We start from the raw sequence: 14,964 nt of genomic DNA, 5'->3' as shown, positions 1-14,964 counted from the left end.
GTCCACATCAGTGAGGACCTCACTTGGACACTTAACACCACACAGCTGGTCAAGAAGGTCCAATGGCGGCTGTACTTCCTGAGGAGGCTGAGGAGGTTTGGCATGTCACCTAGGATCCTCAGCAACTTCTACAGCTGCGTTGTCGAGAGCATCTTGACCAGCTGCATCACTGTCTGGTATGGCAACACCACTACTATGGACCGCAAACACCTGCAGAGATTGGTAAAGACTGCGGAGAAGATCACCAGGACTCCACTGCCCTCTCTGAAGAGCATTTACCACCGCAGGGTGCGTAGGAAAGCTGCCTCCATCCTAAAAGATCCCACCCACCCCCAGTACGGACTGTTCGCCTCCCTACCCTCTAGCCGGAGGCTCAGAAGTGTGAAATGCAGGACCTCCAGACTGAAAAGCTCTTTCTTTCCCTCTGCCATCAGACTCCTAAACAGCTGAGGAGTTTATTACCAGGAAATACATCATGTACTGTTTACATTCCCAGTTTGCATATGCATAATTGCATATTGACTGTTGACTGCTGCACATGCTGCTCCCATGCAGCATATTTTCTTATTATATTCTTATATATTTTCATTATACTGCTGCATTTGCTGATTAAAATGCCTTAGATTTAGTGTTACTTATTTATCTACTTTATATTTCATTTGTATTTTGTGGCATTCATGTGGACAGCAAAGTAAGAATTTCGTTGTACAGGGAAACACTTTTCCTAACTGTGCATATGACAAATAAACACTTTGACTTGACTTTACTGTAAGTTGATCTTGATGGATCTGTGGTTGTGCATCGCTATGGACATGATAGTGTTTCAGTAAGATGTGGTCAGATTTACAGCAGAGGTCACTTTCCATGTGTCTAACCAGGCCACCCTGTCTATCCTACTGGACCACCTCAGTCTGGTGGCGTCCTTAAGCTCATCCAACAGGATGACCCACCAGAATCTTGCTGTCTGCTTTGGCCCAGTGCTCCTCACCCCGACACAGGAGGCCTGGAGGGGAGGAGGAGTAGGGAGGGGAGGAAGAGGAGGAGGGAAATGCTCTGGTCACATTGAAGAGATCACAAGTGCAGTGGATTTCAAACGACACATCGAAGCATTGCACTACCTGCTGCAGCTGTGGCCAGGTGAGAAAAAAAGGGACTTGTTGCTTTAGAAGTGGAAGAAATTACCTCAATAACCTGAAGCTCCACTCGTGTTGGTACTTTATTATTGCCGAACAACCTTACCTTTACAGAGGTAACTTTTCCTGTTCTTCCTCAGTGCCAGCCCATCGAGACCCACTGGATGATCACATCGACATGTCCTCTCCTCCCTCCCTCTCCCTTGCATACAACCCTCTGGGCCTTCAGCAGCATTGGCATCCAGGGCTGCGATTGGCTCTGACCCCCAGCCCTGAGGAGGAGGAGGTGGTGGTGTCACGTCGGGGTCGAAGCAGTCTGACTCGGCTTGAAAGTCCGCCGCCAGTCAACCGGTACGCTGGAGACTGGAGCATCTGCGGACGAGACCTTTTGTCCAGACAGGAGGCAGACTATGATGAGGTGGCAGAAAGTGAGAGTGATGGAGGTAAACACACTATTCCTTTAACATGTGTTGATGTCGGCTGTTGTCCTGTCAGTCTTATTCCTCCTGTTGTTGTTTCAGGCAGTGGCAATGAAGAAGAGGAGGATAAGAAGAAGGTGTGGTCCTCAGGAGCAGGAGGAGGAGGTCTGTACATGGACGATTTCATTGATGTTGATGCTCCGTTTAACTGTCGGCTCAGCCTGAAGGACTTTGACACTCTTATCCATGACCTGGACCGGGAGCTTGCCAAACAGATCAACATCTGTCTGTAGAGGAGCAGGAACTGGTTTAATTAGTGCTTGTTTACTTCTGCCTGAAGTTTAGTCTGAGATAAAATTGTTTGCTCCACCACAGGCACAACTTGAACCTCATAAATCTTAAGTTTCAGAAAATTTGACTTCAATTAAGTTTCAAAATGTTACATGCAAGTTCAGAACAACTGAATTTTATCAAATTTATTTTTAAAATCTTGACATATGCTGGCATAGATGTCAGCCCTGATAGGTTTAATGCTGGAGCACTGTAGAAATGCTCTTACTTTGTCAATGTTTCCTCATAAGTTGAAATCTCATAAATTTGAGAATTGCAAGATGTCATATTACCTGGATTTCTGAGCCTGTTATCACGTGGCATATACAGTATGTGATCTCAGATTTAGAAGTCATAATAGCTTTTTTCCTTTGAATGTGTTGCACTTCCATCAGCATTTAGTTGTAAAACAGTGACTGTAACATCAGTGAATGGTATTAGAGAATTATTAAATTCTGTGGGCGGAAACAAGTTGAACTCAGAAAGTTGAAGGTAAACCTTGTCCTCATGCCGATGTTTGCTGACTTCTACAGGTCGTCATGAAGGAGGAGCCTTCTGCCTCAGTTTGTGCCAAAAAAAATCAGATGAGAGTGATTTATTTCTTTGGTCCAACATTAGATATAGCCTCAGGGTTCATACTAATATGAAGGAGGAGAGGCATTGCTATGGAGGAACTTCAGGAACAAAACTTTTGTACCACCACCTGCTGGTTCCTCCATAGCTACACATGTTCCGGTGATAACCAGTTTCCCACAGTTCTTTGTGTCTACATTCTGCGAGCTCACTGATGTGAACTATGTGCTTGTCTGCTGGGTATCACCATGTCATCGTTTGGATGACATCAGGGCTGTTTGCATTGTTGAAGCCATAATTTCACTTGTTGAAACTTCAACTAGAAGTAGTAAGATGTAGTAAGGTGATGTGATCAGTGATACCATCATATCATGTCTCAGATATCTAAACAACAGTAGCATGGCTACAGATATGGAGCCCTTGAAGGGTCTGAAAATATTCCTAAACTACCTTTTTGAATTTGCCCTGATCTGAGGAAGCTCAAGCTCTTGCCTGCCAGCACAGCTGTGGCAGAAACATGGATCAGAGGGAGCACCAGGAAACAGAATTCACTGGGAGGCAATGAAACAGTCGTTCAGAGATAGCTGCACAGGTTCTCAGAGGACCTCACATAGTTATAGACTGAAACACAAACACCAGCGGAATGTCAGCTGTTTTCCACATGCTGCACATAAAGAGAGGCCAAACCCATATTTTCTTAATAATTGAAAGACTTTAAAATGTACTGTGATTTCATAAAAACCTCTGTACTGTTTTCACCAGCATCACTGAGTAGTGTGTTAGACTCGAAACCATCAAAGAGAACCTGAAGGGAGACGAACACCTATGCTTTTGTCTGAATGCATGAAGAATAAATGTCTGTAGTGATGTTTCACCTTTCAGTTTTAATGCTTTTAAACTTCTACAACAAAAACTATAGAATTGTTCAAAATTAGCAAAAGCACCTAAAGAAGGTGTTTGGCTCATATTCTGTTAAAGCTATAATCCTCCAGAGGACGTGGACATGCGACCCTCCAATAGGATTACTGCAACGCATTTATCTATGCACCTGACCAGCACAGCATCCCCTGTAGGTTTCAGCTAGTCCCACAAGACTTTGTTGCTCCAGTAGGTCTTTGTTGCCCCTGCAGCTGTCTGTTGCTTTGGCAGGTTTTTGCTGGTCCTGCATTTAGAGCAGCAGAGTGATGTTGGCTGCAGCAGGTCAGTACATTTGCACGGTACAGAGTTTATAACTGTGATGAGTTAGTGAAAATGATGCTGTGCTCAGTATTACCAATGATTTGAATCTGTTCTCTTTGTTGTCGACAGTATTATGTTTTGCACAAATTGAATAAGCACTTGTGTTTTTGTTGTTGATGACAATGTTTCTATGCAGATGATGTAACCAAAGTGTTGAAGCACAGTTTCTGTTGGAACAGACCACAGCACCTGTTTGTAGATCTTAACATGAGCAACTATTAAACATATTATTATTTACTAAATGAGTGGGCTGCTGTTGTTAATTAATATATTGGGAACATTACAAAGGCTTCTGGAGGTCTGTGTTCTTAATTTAAAGTCATATCATTTACATTCACATAATAGTTATGAATGTAATTTGTCAAAGTAAAGGTAAGTCAAGATAGATGTAATGGCTGTAACAGCAGGACCACAGTGTCCCCAGAAACCAACAGGAGAAAATTAGATTATTCAGAATCAGAATCAGAATCAGCTTTATTGGTCAGGTGTGACGGACACACGAGGAATTTGACTCAGGTACATCGGCTCTCAATGTGCAAACAGTAAACCAGCATAAGGCTGTGTAATATAACAAAATAGCAGTATTAACATTAACAAACAGTGCAAACAATGCAGAAAAAGCAGTATAAACAGACAGTAAACAATGCAGACAACAAAGGAATGTTCATTGAAATGAGACCGGGGGAAGAAACTGTCCCTGTGCCTGGTTGTCTTGGTGCACAGTGACCTGTAACGCCGTCCAGAGGGGAGGAGTTCAAACAGATTGTGTACAGGGTGTGAGGGGTCAGCAGTGATCCTCTTCGCCCTCCTTTTGACCAGTGAGGTGTACAGGTCCTCCATGGAGGGCAGGCTCACACCAATGATCTTTTCTGCAGTCCTGACTGTCCACTGAAGTCTGTACTTGTCCTGTTTGGTTGCTGAGCCAAACCAGACAGTGATGGAGGTGCAGAGAACAGACTCGATGATTCCTCTGTAGAACTGTATCAGCAGCTCCTGGGGCAGGTCGAACTTCCTAAACTGGCGCAGGAAGTACAGCCTCTGCTGTGCCTTCTTGGTGATGGTCCTGATGTTGGATTTAAAGAAAATTTTAACTGACAATTGTAATAATTGTTTCAGTAAGAATCTCAAAAATCCACTGGCATCACCTTCTCAGATATAAATATTTAGTCATTTCTGTTTTCCCTGCAGTGTTTACTGTTGCTTAGGGAAAACATTTTAAAACTTTTTACCTCAGGGAATAATGAGCAGTTTTCAATACTTTTTTCACTGAAGAATCAATCGACTGTTAAAGAAAATAACTGTGAGATGTAGAATGTTTGTAATGACGGAAGTAGTCGGTTATTGATTTAATTCATCAAACAATCTCGCCTTTTAGCTAAAGTTGTACCTATCAGCCTATTCTCTGGGCTCAAAACTCTCTGTCCACCCGGCCACTACGTCACCGAAACGCCCCTGTCTTTTCTTTGGCTTCTCTGTGATTGGTTTAGACAGTGAGCAGCTGATGGCTCCTCTGTGATTGGTTTAGACAGTGAGCAGCTGATGGCTCAGAGCGTTGATTGGCTTGGTTCGGTTCTCATTCTGTCTTCTGGGGGGTGTGTTAGAGCGCGATGCACAGCAGTTTTTTTCGTTAAAATGGCTGAAATATAAAACAGAGAAGAAAGTTACAAACAAAAACAGAAGGAGAGGCAGAAATAGAAACATCTTCTGCTTGTCGTTGTGGTTTGGGATAGACTGGGGTGGACTCTACTGGGATAGAAACTTTTCAATGAACTGTACCAGGTAAGAAGTGGACGGATTTGAATCTGCGCCACAGCATTTTAATGCGTCGGGTGTTTCGACCGAGTTCTACTCAGAACTGGTCTTTAATGTAATCTGACGAAGTTAGCAGAGCACCGAACGGATTGAATTAACCTCTTCATTGTGAAGAATTTATGTATGTAAAAGTGCAAAGGAATAATCAGAAAAAAAACTATATTAAAGAAGTGTACGTTTAGCCTCCACAAGTCCTGTTGTTGTTTGTAGGTACACGTACTTCACTTTATAACCAACTAAATACTTTGTAGGGCTACTTGTACCTTTGACTGCATTATCCTGGCGGCTGTGGTTTCTGTGCTCTACCGGTTGTTTCTCATATCAAACATTTGTAGTGAAAGATGCGTTGCTCAGTGAAGAAGCATTTAAAGTCTGAAATACAGCTTTCATTTCATTTCAAATTTCTCCTACGTCGGCGTCCCCCCCAACATTTAGAGCTGCAGCTGTACTGAAAAATGTCCAACGTCAGACCTGATATCGTTATCTTCGTAGGAACTTAGTAAGTGGGTTTTACGAGCAAATTTGTTCTTAAGAACGATTGGTGAGTGAGACCCAATGTCAGCACATTACCCCCGTCTTAAATATGCTAAAACCAGGAAATTGCAAACTGTGTGCCATTACTTTTTCTTGCAGCAGTATGTTAATAAAAAAAAAATACTGTCCTTTACAGCTACATCCAAACCTCCATTTTAGTGTTCAGTTTGAGCGCAGACTGAACAGAAATGGATTTATCTGCTAGCCGCTAGCTAGCGTTAGCTTCCGAACCGACAGCTGATCAGGGGGCAGAGCCATGTTGCAGTCTGTTGCTCTCATCGACAGGATCTCTAGGTCAGCTAAGCTTATCCATTCTGAATTATCACAGTCCGTAAAGTGAGGTCTAAACGATTTAAGCAGCCTTTAACCAAACAAAATGAGAATATATGCAGGTAAATACCGTGCGAATATTTCCCAAAATGGTGTCCCATTCCAACATTCAGCATGACTTTCTTTTGCATTCTCTTTCAGAATTCCGTGGGAAACACTGCAGCTTCAGTTAGAAGCTCATGCAAAGTTCTGAGGTCTGAAGAGACTCACGTGAAATCATAGAGGAGATAAGTCGGTCAGCTTTGACAGTGCTTGCATATAGTTGTCCGTGTGGTTCCTGCTTTCCTTACTTTACTAAAATAGAAGTAGCCAGCCATGACCTAAGCATGTGCAAAAACCTGGCATGAATTGTCACTGGCACTGCATGAACTCCTAATAATGCAGCAGTCAGTAGTAGTCCTCTTATAAAATTAAATAATATATTACTACAGCAGCTGGATCTTGTAAACAAAATTAAGGCAGCAACTAATAGTTTTAATAATTGATTAATCTGTCGATTATTTCTACAATTAATTGGCTGTTAAAAAACATGCAGATATCTATTTTCCACCATAGAGTATTTATAAATTGCACAACAGGTCCAATAGGTATTATATTTTATTTCGATATGCGGCACATATCACAATAAAAGAGGGCCCGGTGCAGATCCCTGTGGAGCACCACGTCTTAAATTGCATCAGCGCTTCTTCAGGTCTGTAGAAACCATTCTAATAAATAAAGACCTGTTGGCTCCCTCCTCAGGGTCCTACACATCCTGAACTCTCGCCCTGAGGGTCCATCTCCCATCATACCTGTGGACATGGCCATGAGGATCTGTCTGGCCAGCTCCCCTCCTCTGCACTCCTTGCTCAGTAATTGTGACAACAGCTGTTCTTCTTCATCATCATCCTCCTCTTTGCTGCCACTCTGTGAACCGCTGCGACCCTGTCTGTCCTCTGCATGCTGCAGTGATGCCTTCAATAGCAACTACATTGCCACAGCAACCACGACATCAACGACTGCAACTGCAGAGATTAGCAGCCCGGCGTGGCTGAGGAGGAGGAGGAAGAAGAAGAAGAAGAACGTGGTGTTTGCTGACTCTCAGGGTTTGGCGCTCACTGCTGTCCACATCTTCAATGAGGCTGAGGACAACCTGATGACAGAGCTGCAGTTCCACTTGACTGAGATAGAGGGTGCCACAGCAGGACTACACCTGGGACACAACAAAGGTGACGGAACTGAAAAACACTGATCATTGTAACATTTATAAACCACGAAAAGCTTTATTATAGCTAGGGTTGTGGGGGGCTGGAGCCAATCCCAGCTGACACTGGATGAGAGGCGTGGTCCACCCTGGACAGGTTACCAGTCTATCACAGTGCTGATTTGAAGCAGACTACTCCTCCTGGTTGACACTGTCCAAATTTTCCCTTGAAGTCTTGTCTGTTACATCTTTCACATGATGCACATAAAAAAACACTTACTTTTTAGCAAAGAGTCCCCTGTTCTGACAGGTTGCTGCCTGTCACTCCTGATGCTGATCACAATATCTGATTGCTTGGTTATGCTCCTAATAATCCTTGCCTGGAATCTTTAGTGTGGACCAAAAAATAGAATCTGTAAGCTCTCTTTTGGGCCAACTTAGGATGTGGACACCTTTAATCGGTTTTAACAATGGAATTAATTGATGATCGTAGTTTTATGTACTCCTTTTAATCCATGGTCCATCACATTCTTTATGCTCCTCCTACAGACCCTGCTGATTGTGGTTCAGGCCTGGTTCTGGACTTCACTCAGCCAGCTGCAGACTATCTGGACCTGAGGAACCGACTCAAAGTCCAGCAGGTTTGTCTAGAGACCTGTTCGGTCCAGGAACGCTTGCTCTCAGGCACTGTTCAGGTCCGAAACGTCTGCTTTGAGAAGTCCGTCTCAGTCCGTATTACCTTTAACTCATGGCACTCCTTCCAAGACATTCAGTGTCAATACCTCAACAACGTCTACGGCTGCCTTGACACCGACACCTTCTCCTTTTCCATTTTGGTGCCAGACCTCCATGAGCCCATGGACAGAGTAGAGTTCTGCATTCAGTATCAAACTCGGGACCAGACGTTCTGGGATAACAACCAGGGGAACAACTACCGGCTGGTGTTGGCAGACCAAAATGGCAGTCTGACCCAGAGTGCTGAGCATTGCGCAGAGCTGGAGATCCAGAGACAACATGGTGGAGATAAAAGACAGGAGATGGAGTTTGACCCTTTTGGAAGTCCCAGAACATCATCAGGGATCTTCCCTGAGTGGCAGAGCTGGGGTCACGTAGAGACTGGCGCTCCCTATTGGTGAGACTGTCATAGCACGTGCATTAGAAACTCACTCTGATTCTGTTCTCAAAAGGTAAGACATTCACAGGACCTTGACTTGAGTACTGAAAGCCTTTTGGAGGTCATCCAAATGTGGCGGCTGGACATAGACTACTTTAACTTGAGTCACTTTAGCTCCCTAAAATTAAATGAGTCTTTGACAGGCATGTAATAACTACTGAATGAAGAATGGAAGGACACAATAGTTGCTAGTTCAAAATGACAGTCTGGCAAACCTGCATTTCATACTTGCTCCAGATGCAGGTTAAATGAAGCACCAGAATTAGCCTTGTAGGTCTAAATGCCAGAATTGGCCCAGGTGCTGTAAAATGGCAATGATTCTTACCCCAGTTATTTTAAAATGTGCACCTTTAAAGCCTGAATCCATATATATATATATACTTCCGTAAAAGCACTGACCTCTCCTTTGTCATCAGACTGGGCTCACATCAGGTCTTCTGTTTCCAGAACACAGCCAAGTGTGCTGACATTCAGCCACAGGAGGTCTGACTTAGTGGGATACCTGGGATGGTCTCATTGGAAAAGATGCACTGAGATTCCTTGGTGCTTTGTAAAAACGTTCCAAGGATTCAAGGCTTTTTGAGCATCAAAGAGTGCTGGCTTCTGAAATATGCAAATACGACAGAAAAACTGTAGCATCAATCTATTCACAAAAAACTCAGGAGTCACAGGGGCTTAGTAAAAGCATCTAAAAGATTTGGTAGATTTCAAAGGCTTCAGAAGTCTCACACAGATTTCTAAAGTTACAAAGCCCCACAAGGCTTCATTTTAAGTTGTAAAATTGTCCAGCATAAGGATCCACAAGGCTTCATTTCACAAGCTTTTCATGTTTTGTTGAAGTGCCTTGTAACAAGGATCCACAGGTTCCATGAAGCATAGCAAGTCTTCACATTCTATATCACAGTTTGACGGCTGAGGGACCAAGTGGACCAAGTCCCGTTTTTGAGAACTCGGCAGTGAGGAATAAGAATTGCTGGCACAACTTCATTTACTGTGAAGGTGCATGGAGAAGAGAGAACAATCTGAAGATGCATACACACGATCTTCATTGCTGCCCCAATGGCTTTCAGAATATGGCTTTTGTCAGGGTCAGACGGTGCTTAACATTATTGACTGATCAAAGGAGGATGCATCTGTTCATGTCCAAGGATGTGACAAGTTCTTTGGCTCTTTGGGCATATATTTCCTACAGGTTCCTCTTTCTTTTCCAGTTACATACCCCCATCCTCTCTTTTTGCACCGTGACAGCTGATTAATTTTTCCCAACATAAAACCCCTGAGAGTGTCCAGGTCCCAAAACAGCTGCGACATGGCATCAAGTCCTGAAGGACCAGCCTAAAACACTGTTGGGTATTTACATTTAAAGAGACTAAGTGAAAAGGAAAATATTCAAATTTTATGAATTATTGTTGTGGACTAAATCAAGAAAGCCTTTTTGCGGGCTTAAGGTTTTCTGCAGTGTTGAATCCTGTTTTTGTTTTTTTGCCATCGGGCTCCATTCACCTTTGATTCAGTCCAAGGACAATTAACATCCAGATCCTAACCTAAAAACCCCAGCTGAATCCAAATGTCTGGACTTCCACATCCAAAACTCATCAAGCTTGCAAGAGTCCTCAAGTGGATTGGGCCTCATGGACATTTCATTTGGGCTGGTCTCAGTTTTGTGGATGTTTTGCCTCTGACTTGTGGATATTTGGTCTCAGACTCACCTCCTGTCTCTTAGAGGATTCTAATTCTGACTTCTCTGGGTCTTATGGGAGTTTTGACTCTGACTGGAACTCCCTGAAGTGTGAACTAGGAGCTTTGTATTGAGAAAGGCCTATGGACAGATTTCAGTTGGATTTTTCCTGTTAGCTGAAAACACTCAAGAGTTGGCATTTAGCTAATAATGTCCTTAGAGTTGTCTGAACGATGCTAACAATGCTTGAAGAGGTGGTAAAAGGTACCTCAGTGTTGATGTTCACTTAGGTCATGGACTGTAGTCTTACTGTAACTGCTGTAGGTGTAGAGGTACAGGTAATCCTGCATGTCTTGTTCACTCATATAGCCATACAAATCTTAGAGCTTTCACTAAGCTAAAACATGTGCAGTGGTCTTTTTATTTTTATTTTTTTTCTCTTCTCTCAATTGTAGCTGCTGCTGACTGAATGTGTCTGTTGGTGTGTAAAGCATGTAAATGAAGGGGATACGTAAAGTGGTTAATGTGAACCTGGGACCTGTGTTGTTGACATACAGCTCTGGCACTAAATCAAACATTTTGTGTTTGTGGGTCCAACTGGAGGTGAGCTGTCTGCTTAAGTCCTCGTGCTGCATTCATGTCATGTTGTGTGGTTCTGTCTCATAATTCATGTGGAGAGTCCTGGAAGATTCTTGTAAAGAGCTTTAGTGAAGAGGCCCTGTGAAGTTCACCATACACCCAGTTATTCACATTACAGCAGTAAAACTAAGCTCTTTTATGGAATGTTCCTAGGTGACTGGAGCCGTATTTACCAATCCAGACTTCTTGGTGCTACTGCACTTAACTTTTACGCACACTTTGAGTGTGTACTTAGACAAACGCAAAGAGAACAATGACTATGTGAACTGTTATTTGTTTAAAAAAAAAAACAACTTGGTTACCTTATCAAACTTGGCATCTGTAGCTTATATTTCTCCAAAAGAGTGTGATCTAAGGTCAGTATGATATTGTACACTTAAAGCTTACACATATTACAACATACTGCAGCCTCACTACCAAGTGTCAGCAGGTATTTGCTGCTGTCCAACCACAGGGGGCAATGATGAGTCCATCAAAACTTGTTGTACCAGGAGGAGGTTAAGATGTTGCTGCACTGTAAAGTACAAAGAAAAGATCAGCTGATCAGGAACTTTATTATCTCTCATGTCTGAAGATTTATTCATTTTAACCCTGTGGCCCTGAAATGGTTAACCATCCTTGCTTCCTGTGGGCAAAGTTGATCAGCAGCGGTTTCAGGATGATTTTAATTTAATAGAAACATTTTCAGTGTTATTCTGAGTTGAATACGTGACCTGAATGCAACACGTTAGCCAGACTTAGCTTATGCTAATTTAACACATATGGTTCATGGGATTTAACCTGACTAGCTAGCAAGCTAGTCATTAGCGACTGTACTGTAGCAAGGTTGTAATGTAAAGTGCAATGTAATGATGATGTCATGATGCACTGCTAAAGCAGAAGGTGATATAAGCAGAGAGTGACTGACAACCTTTTTACAGGATAAGGCTGGCCATTTTCTATATTTAACAGTATGTTCAAAAGTCCCCATACAGACTAAAGCCAACAGTGATGTACCTCTACTCACTGGTAATGTCTGTCAGAACTGCATTAGCCTATTCGTCTGTGGCGCAGACTTTCATTGTTGTTCAAAAACAATTAAAAACACATCAGGGAAACGCACTGCTGCACTGGGTGACTTGTTTCCTTATTATGAAACACCAGACCCTGATAGTTGTTAAAAATATGAGTGAGTTGTGGCAAATCCTTGTTGGTTTTGGCCTCCATATGGGGAGTTTTGAAATATGGAAAATGACCAGCCTTATCCTTTAAGTGGGTCGTTTTAGTTTAAAGATCTAATGTTTAGTGTTTAAAGCTCACACACGCTCTTCTCTTTGTCTCTTCAGGTTGACATCACTTTGAAAATGCAATAAGTGACAAAAGATGGAATAATATTTTAATGATTAATAAATGAATTTGTTTCATATCACTAGTTGTTTGACTTGCATTTTATTTGTTTTTAGTCAGATAAACTGAAAAATCTAAGTACTAACCTTAATAGTAGAGGAACAAATTATCAAGTTTAGAGCTCATGTTGATGCACAAATCCCTCAATCATGATGTGGTTTAACTTGGATGACCCAGCAGACAGGTATGCTTAACATTCTCAGAGCGCTGTGTAGCTCACTGAACCGGTATGGGCCACGTGAGACCAGCAGGTTTTACAGAGCCTAAAGTCACCACAAAGACAAATATAAAACTGACCTACATGCACAAATGAAGATCATGTTTAACAGCTGTTTGTCTTAGGAAGATTAGTAGCACATCTGCCCTGTGGTTACTATGATGTTACAGCAAATGTTTCAGGAAAATGCAGAACAAACAGTTACAGGACACGATACCACCAGTAGTCTGATGTGATGAGGTGGGTTTCCGCCCTGTCAAATTACATGTTTGATTGTAATGTAAAGTAACTCCTCCTGGGTTTCTGTATGAGGGTGTTTCCACTTGCAGATTATGTCTTATATAACAGGAGAGACGCCCTGTGTCATGCCCTCTGCCGGGTTAAAGCAGAGCTTGGCAGGCTTAAATCTGCTGTTGATCCACAAGCACTGGCGTCATCACGTGTCCTGTTCACTCTGCCATCTGAGAAAAACATCTAGTTTGAGTCAACAAGAACAAAAACATTTTAGTTTGTTAGTGTAGAGACAAAATAAAGAATGAACAACTTCCTACAGGTCCACAGTCGACGTAGAGATGTGATTCTTATAACAGGACCAAATAACCTCTTGTGCTTCACCTTCTCATCAGCCAGTGAACAGAACAGAAGTGAGAGCAGGACTGATGGACAGAGTAATAGTGTTATGTAAAGCTGGGAGACACAACTGTTGCATAATTCGGAAAGCTCTTCTCTGGAAACAAACCAACACACTTACTACACTACACACTGGATGCATCTCAGCTCCCTTTGCTGCATTCACATTTCCTTCGTTCATGTTTCAGTCTGTTCCACGTGCAGAGAGGCGCTTTGTAAGAAAGCTTTGTGGATAAAATAAAATGGCTAAGACCAGATCCCTAGTTGGCCCGTCTGCTCCGGATCGCTCTGATATTTTTGTGTGCACAGTTGCCTTTACCCAGTTTGAGCCTGTTTTATTAAGTTTGCTTTCAGAGGTTGTCCATCATCTGAAACCAACATATTGCTTTAAAAACGTTTTTAACACCTTTGGACCTATTATCCTCTTTCTTATTAATGGTTCCTTGACTTCTGGATATTTCCCATAAGATTTTAAATGTGCAGTGGTTCAAGCTATTCTTAAAAACCTCATCTGGACACTTCAGTTATCTAATTTTCAAAGTCGGACTGTTTCTTGTCATATGCACACTAAGAAACAATGAAAAGTTGAAAAGTAAACAATGTATACAAAGAGAACCAGTGCAATGCGCAGTTATCAGTTCCAGCGATAAGTATGTACCATGTACAGTAATACACAATAGACAGCACACCAAGCAATAAAAACGGTAAATGCTCCAAAGCCTTTTGATTCCTAATAAGGCACAATCTCTGATTGCCTTTTTTGTAAGTGCTGTCAGCATTATCTATAAAATTCAGTTTATCGATATATATATTCCCAAATACATAAAAATACCAGCTATTTCCACAGCGTGATTTGACAAAATTTGTGTTGTAGGGTCTGTATAGTTTAAAATAAGCTCCTTTGTTTTATCCACATTGGTCAACAAAGAGCAGGTATTACACCATTCCTCCACTTTGTGTGGGCAACAGGACAAAAGTCACTGAGCCCATTAGTCACAGGCCTGTTAAGGTGAATCTGTACAGTGTCTGCTCGGCTTTAGGCAGTGGCGTAGTAGTTGTACTTTCAGTGTATGGGAATAGTACATGTATTTAATAGAAATACCGTCATACCACTTCATTAATGCATATTAAAACTGCATTATTGTTCTTACTTATAGTGTCTGACAGTCTGTCATATTGTTGTGAATAGTGTGCTGTCCTCCAAGGGAATCCGCAGAGGGAAATAATGTGAGCGATTTCTATTTCTAGTGAATGAGTAAAACTTAAAAGTGCCACCAGAAAACCAAAGCTTCTTCACTGTTCACTGAACTGTTTTTATGATCAATATTAAAATTAAATCAAACGTCCTCAGCTGTTCTATAGTGTGAACCCTCTGCCCTGCTGCAATTCAAATCCCCTTCATCCAGTAGTTGTTCGTGTGTGTCCTCAGGCTGACCAGCAGATGGCAGCACAGGCTGGTCAACAGACAGGCAGCGTCAGTTGTACTCATACCGTTAGACTATAATGTATTCATTTACTGATTCATGCAGTGCATTATAAATTCATTTCAATCATTAAAATGTCACTAGACAGACAGGAGTACTTCCTTTCAGTAGTACTGTGATACAAGCTGTGATGCTTTAGCTGATTAGGTACATGCGTAATACTGTGATCACACTGACGTACAGTGTAGTGTGATCATCATGAT

General features: G+C 42.2%; 2 protein-coding genes across 4 annotated transcripts in view; both read left to right on the top strand.

Moving 5' to 3' along the window:
• syde1 (synapse defective Rho GTPase homolog 1) overlaps nt 1-3,912 on the top strand; it is a 26,814-nt gene extending 22,902 nt beyond the window's left edge. The window contains 3 exon segments of the mRNA XM_020616682.1: nt 879-1,137; nt 1,274-1,576; nt 1,655-3,912. Coding sequence (XP_020472338.1) covers nt 879-1,137; nt 1,274-1,576; nt 1,655-1,845 — 753 coding nt within the window. The 3' untranslated portion in view covers nt 1,846-3,912.
• Nucleotides 3,913-5,311: 1,399 nt separating this feature from the next.
• On the top strand, nt 5,312-9,411 carry LOC109969645 (protein phosphatase 1 regulatory subunit 3C-B-like). 3 transcript variants are annotated; one of them, XM_020616678.1, is made up of 4 exons: nt 5,314-5,473; nt 6,512-6,564; nt 7,112-7,578; nt 8,103-9,411. In XM_020616678.1, the coding sequence occupies exons 3-4, from the start codon at nt 7,170-7,172 to the stop codon at nt 8,687-8,689; spliced, it is 996 nt and encodes a 331-aa protein (XP_020472334.1). In that variant the 5' UTR covers nt 5,314-5,473; nt 6,512-6,564; nt 7,112-7,169; the 3' UTR covers nt 8,690-9,411. The 3 variants fall into 3 exon arrangements, with proteins under 3 accessions (XP_020472332.1, XP_020472334.1, XP_020472333.1); XM_020616677.1 differs by having other exon boundaries at nt 6,512-6,605; XM_020616676.1 differs by lacking the exon at nt 6,512-6,564 and having other exon boundaries at nt 5,312-5,473.
• The last annotated feature ends 5,553 nt before the right edge of the window (nt 9,412-14,964 follow it).

This window comes from Monopterus albus, unplaced genomic scaffold (genome assembly GCF_001952655.1).
Source record: "Monopterus albus unplaced genomic scaffold, M_albus_1.0 scaffold177.1, whole genome shotgun sequence".
In the NCBI taxonomy this organism is placed as follows: Eukaryota; Metazoa; Chordata; class Actinopteri; order Synbranchiformes; family Synbranchidae; genus Monopterus; species Monopterus albus.
This window is presented reverse-complemented; position numbering and strand designations above follow the sequence as displayed.

Bases quoted from the DNA above. Each gene is read 5' to 3' on its own strand.
- LOC109969645 (XM_020616676.1), top strand. The intron at 7,579-8,102 runs GTGACGGAACTG...CTCCTCCTACAG, and splicing joins ACACCTGGGACACAACAAAG to ACCCTGCTGATTGTGGTTCA.